The following is a 6,069-nucleotide window of genomic DNA, read 5'->3' as shown; positions in this document are numbered from 1 at the left end:
AGTTTCCTATTACTGCTGTAACAAATAACCACAAACTTCCTGGCTTCAAATAACAAAAAAATCTGTTTTCTACAGTTCTGTAGTTCAGAAGTTTGAAGTCAGTACCGCTGGCCAAAATCAAGATGTCATCAGGGCCATGCTCCATCCAGATGTTCTAATGGAGAATCCACTCCTTTTCTATTTCAGCTCCTTGTGGCCACTGACATTACTTGGCTTGTGGTTGCATTACTCCAACCTCTTCTCCCATGATCACACTCACTACCTCCTCCTTTTCTGTCTGAGTCGAGTCTCCCTCTGCCTCCCTCTTGTAAGGATATTTGTAATTACATTTTGTGCTCATCCTGATAATATCCCCATCTCAATTCTCTTAACTTAATGACATATGGAAAAACCCTTTCCCCATATAAAGTAATATTCCCAGGTTCCTGGAATTAGAAAATGAATATCTTTGTGGGTCATTATTCCTTCTATCACAAACAATTCATTTTAGGTAGTTTCATTCTTTTTTTAAAAAAACCTATTAATTCTGTAGGAAATTCAACCCAAATTATGAACACAATTTTCCAATGGTTAATATTTTTATTTCATTTCCAGACACATTTTAGGGTCATGAAGGTAGCTGTGGTTTGAAAATACCATTTTGTAAGCACATCTGTTCTTTTTATTCAAATTACATATGTTCTACTTTATGCAAACTTGTATTCTTAGTTTTGTGAACAAAAATTTGAATGAAATACAATTATTTCCTCCAAGGAAATTATAGAATAATGTACTTCCCATGATATTATAAAATGTGGTTAAAATAATAAGATTATTTTTTCATGCAAATCTCTGATAAAGGACAAAATAATTTAAACACCTGAAAAGAAGTCAGAGCATTCTTTCAAGCTCCCCCATCAAGAAGAGAAGATACACAATTCACCTTCTCCCAAAGAGGAGGAAAAATTAGGTATAAAACAGGTGATGTGCAGTATGTTCTGTGCCTAACAACTAATCTCTCATGGCAGCTTAGAACCGATTTCACAGCCATACTAAAGGAATGATACCAACTTCAGCACAAACATGTCTCACAATGAACTCATATGAAACGATGCCAATATCAGCATAAACATGTCTCACATTAAACTGATAAGGAATACCAACTTCAGCATAAACGTGTCTCACAATAAACTCATATGAATCAATTGAATTTTTCAGTTTTCCAGAAAGGAAATTGTGGGGGAAGCATACAGTGAGGGCTATCTTAAGTCATGGCATATGTGTTAATATTTTCACAGAAAGGAATGACAGAAACCCAAAATCAATGGATAAGAGAAATTTCACCAAAGTAAAAGTGTTTATCCTTTTAGAGTTCACAGAAGATTTGGGGTTACAGCGAGTGCCCTTTTTTATCTTTCTCATCATTTATGTCATCAGCCTCTCAGGCAACATCATTCTGATTTCTCTCATCTGTGCTGATTCTTGGCCCCACACACCCATGTATTTCTTCACTGGAAACCGGTTCCTTCTGGATCTCTGCTATTCCTCTGTCCACATCCCCGATATCCTGCTGACTTGCATTTCTGATGACAAAACCATCTCCTTTCCTGGCTGCCTGGCTCAGTTCTTCTCTGCTGGGCTGGCCTATAATGAGTGCTATATGCTGGCTGCCATGGCTTATGACCGCTATGTGGCAATCTCCAAGCCCCTGCTTTATTCCCAGGCCATGTTCCCAGAGATATGTGCCAGTCTTGTTGCGTCTTCACACCTTGGCGGCTTTGTAAACTCAACCATCATCACCAGTGAGACACTTACCTTGAGCTTCTGTAGCAGCAATATCATTGATGATTTCTTCTGTGATCTGCCCCCACTTGTAAAGTTGGTGTGTGATGTGAAGGACAGCTACCAGGCTGTGCTGCATTTTATACTTGCCTCCAATGTCATCACTCCCACTGCACTTATTCTTGCGTCTATCTCTTCATCATTGCAGCCATCTCGAAGATCCATTCCACTAAGGGCCGCCTCCAGGTCTTCTCCACTTGTGGGTCTCCCCTGAAGGCTCTCACCTTGTACTATGGTGCAATCTTCTTTATTTACTCCCAACCAAGAACCAGCTATGCCCTAAAAGGGGATAAAGTGGGGTCAGTGTTCTATTACTGTGGTGATTCCAATGCTAAACCCCTTGATCTATAGCTTAAGAAGTAAGGATGTCAAAGATGCCTTGAAGAAAATGTTAGATAGACTTAAGTTTCTTAAACAAAAATATTGGTAAACAATTTTTAACAGATTATCTCCACGTCATTGTTTTCAGCTTATATTCTCAGAAATAAATAAAAGATAAAATCATTTGATAACTTGGAAACAGAAGTCTGCATTTTTGTTTTTAAGTTGGCACTAAGATATCTGAATGTATTTTTTAAATAAATGAGGCTGGGGCATTTGCAAAAGCTGCTATGCATGGTAGCTTGGAATGGAGTGTATAAAATTGTTAGGAGTCTGAGAAGATTGAAAGAAAGCAGATTAAATTCTTTTTTTCATTTGACATTTCATAAGTTGCCTATATTTATAGTGTTTTAAACAATAAATGAAAATAATATAACTTGTTATGTAATCATTGTTGGGATTAAATAGATTAAATGATTTACTTGAAATAATGAGGGTCATTGGTTTGAAAAAAGAATGTAAACCCAGAACTTACAAAAAATAACAACGAAAACAAAAAACAAAGGTATTTACCTCACTTGTTAGATGAGAGAGTGAGTTAGGAAGTCACACAAAAAGTATCTACTGCCCTATAGTAGATATGGGCTGGCCTATAGTGAGCGCTACCTGCTGGCTGCCATGGGTTATGACTGCTACGAGGCAATCTCCACGCCCCTGCTTTACTCCCAGGCCACGTCTCCAGAGTTATGTGCCAGTCTTGTTGCAGCTTTTTGTTGCGACATCTACTGTATGAATTAGCTGTTTGTCCTGATGTGCTCCTGTCGCTGCCCTACCCCGACAGGCCCCAGTGTGTGTTGTTCCCCTCCCTGTGTCCATGGATTCTCCTTGTTAAGCTCCCACTTATAAGTGAGAGCATGTGGTGTTTGGTTTTCTATTCCTGCATTAGTTTGCTGAAGATAATGGCTTCCAGCTTCATCCATGTCCCTGCAAAGGACATGATCTTGTTCCTTTTTATGGCTGCATAGTATTCCCTGGTGTATATGTATACCTAGGTGATGGGTTGATAGGTGCAGCAAATGACCATGGCACATGTTTACTTATGTAACAAACCTGCACATTCTGCTCATGTAGCCTGGAACTTAAAATTAAAAAACCAAAATAAAATAAAAAAAGAAGAGTATCTACTGTAAAATTCTCCTAGAAGCAAGTTTGTTTTTTTTACTTTCTGGTTCTCATTTTTTAGCTTGCATGATGCAAAGATGACAGATTTCCTTAGCAATAGACAAAATAGAGAATGAATATCAATACTTAGAATCACTGTGTACTTTCAATAAAAGAGTATTTTCCTCAACAATGAAAGAATTAAGGACAGAAGTGCAGCAGTTATATGAGACAGGCAGAAAGGGAGATGTAGGTAGGACACAGAAACAGATTGAGAAGTAGGGCCAGAGAGAGATTTCAGAAAACTTTATATCCAAGGGAAGATTTAGAGTGAAAATCTTTACCAGGAAAACAATGACTGATAACAATCAAGTATATATGAATTTTTGTATGTTGTTTTTTAATGTTATGTTATAAATTAATTAAAAATTAGAGACTATTTCACTGTGACATATCAAATTTCCTAGTTATAGTAGTCTTTTTACAAATAAAACATGAGGTTTTTCCAACATAAAAAGGCCCTAGTGTTGGTAATTGAGTGTATCAGTTTGCAAGTGTTGCTGTAACAAAATAGTGCAGTCTGAGTGCTTACAAAACAGAAATTTACTCTCCCACAGTTCTGAGGGCTAAAAGTCCAAGTTGAAGGTGCTGGCAGGATTGGGTTCTTCTGAGATCTCTGTCCTTGGCTCTCAGATGACACTCTTGCTGTGTTCACACGTGGTTTTCTTTGGGTTCACTTACATCCCTGGTATCTGAGTATGTTCAACTTTCCTTTTTATAAAGACACCAGTCAGATTGGATTGAGCCTACTTTAACTGCCTCATTTTAACTTCATCACTTCTTTAAAGATCCCATCTACAAATATAGTCAGATTCTAAGGTACTGTAAGTTAGGGCTTCAACAAATGAATTTCCAAAAGACAAAATTCAGACCATACCCCAGGGATAGGTAGTAGATTGCCAGTGGAGGAGACAAGGGAGAGTAGCCTGGACAGAGAAAAGAGCATATGACATGGAAAAAAAATATAGACCACAAGACACTTTTTAGAAAAGTCTAATTAGTACAATTTGGAAAAATTTAATTATAAGACACACCCAATATAACAGGATTATATTATGAGTTAGATCCATCAAGAGAGTCAACTTTTAATGAAATATTACTCATTTCATCATTTCCTAATTTATTTAACATCCCCAAACTCCAGATGAACTCTAATTGAGTCTTTGGAGACAGAGGTACATATTTCTGTGCTGGTGTGAGGGAGGTGTCTCAAATGGCTGTTGAGGAAATACATATATTGAGTGCAACAAAGGCACATTAAATACCAGAAGAGAGGGAAAAGTGTCACTTCCAAGAGCCGGCCTTCCAAACCAAGGGTAAGCACCTGGGATCAGGGGCAACTAGGAAGTCTGGCCTCTCTCTGACCTTAGCTGCAAATCAGAAAGGGGATACAGAATCTGGCATGGCTGTCAAAGGATTTACTGCTGCACCACACATGCACACAGGTGCACGTGCAGACACCCTTGTAAATCAAATTCCATTCAATGATACATCCTGCTCTCACGTAGAATTTGCAACTCAGTCTTATATCTATGCTGGGCCATCATATATTCACTTACACAGTGAAAAAATCAAGAGGACAAAAAAATGTGACTTGCTTTTTTGACCCCAGTGATTGTGCTACTCTAAACTACTAGTGTGTGGCATTTTCACTTCTTGGTACTAATTTTGAGATGCCAGGAAGGTACATTCCTACCAAAGAATTTTTCTTGCTCCAGTGAAGGGAGCAGAGACCTGGGCTGCTGCAGGGGAAGATGCAACTTGATAGGCCATTTCTATAGGAGATTCTTTAGCATGATTGGCTCAGACATTTTCTGTGCCTTTTATTTCACATTCACAGATATTTGGTAACTTGTTTCAAATTGGGTCTTGGAAGTGAGATTTCTCTTTTATTTACTCTTCTTTCTTATTTTGATACAGTACACTGTGCTGGGAAAGTCCACTTGAGAATAGATCTTGTTCTGAATATTTTGACCCAGGTTAGAAATAGACAGTACTGGCCGGGCACAGTGGCCCAAGCCTGTAATCCCAGCACTTTGGGAGGCTGAGGAGGGCGGATCAAGAGGTGAGGAGTTCAAGACCAGCCTGGCCAACATAGTGAAACCCCGTCTTTACTAAAAATACAAAACATTAGCCAGGCATGGTGGTGGGTGTCTATAATCCCAGCTACTTGGGAGGCTGAGGCAGTAGAATCGCTTGAACCTGGGAGGCAGAGGTTGCTGTGAGCGGAGATAGTGCCACTGCATTCTAGCCTGGGTGACAGTGTGAGACTCCGTCTCAAAGAAAAAAAAAAAAAGAAATAGAAAGTACTTTGTTAAACCAGCTTCAAGATATGAAGGTAATTAACCAATTACTCACTCCAGAAATATTTACTGAGTGCTAATTCATTACTAGGAACTGTTCTTTGTGCTGGGATACAGCAATAAACAAGACAGAGAAATATTTTGCCATATAGATGTTGCATTGTGGTGAGAAGAAGCAGGCAATATTTCGTTTAATAAAAAGGAGTTAGAGGATGACAATGATGAGGGGGATAACACAGTAGAATTGGAGTAGGGTAATAAGGATGAAGATTGTTGGAGGGAAAGGGGCATGGAATTTAAAAGGAGTGGTTAGTATGTACCTTTGTCAGAATGTGACATTTGAAAGGAACTTAAAGAAGATGAATGAGTGAGCCATGAAAACATCTGGAGAATAGTGTTCCAG

At 38.6% G+C, this 6,069-nt stretch overlaps 1 protein-coding gene across 1 annotated transcript; it reads left to right on the top strand.

Moving 5' to 3' along the window:
- Nucleotides 1-1,303: 1,303 nt before the first annotated feature.
- On the top strand, nucleotides 1,304-2,251 carry LOC105740317 (olfactory receptor 1013). Its single transcript, XM_012509345.1, is given in 3 exon segments — nucleotides 1,304-1,946; nucleotides 1,949-2,133; nucleotides 2,135-2,251. Coding segments are annotated over 3 exon segments (945 nt in total).
- Nucleotides 2,252-6,069: the final 3,818 nt, after the last annotated feature.

This window comes from Nomascus leucogenys, chromosome 4, assembly GCF_006542625.1.
Source record: "Nomascus leucogenys isolate Asia chromosome 4, Asia_NLE_v1, whole genome shotgun sequence".
NCBI lineage: Eukaryota > Metazoa > Chordata > Mammalia > Primates > Hylobatidae > Nomascus > Nomascus leucogenys.
Note: the sequence above shows the minus strand (reverse complement) of the source record. Positions and strands in the feature narration are given on the sequence as shown.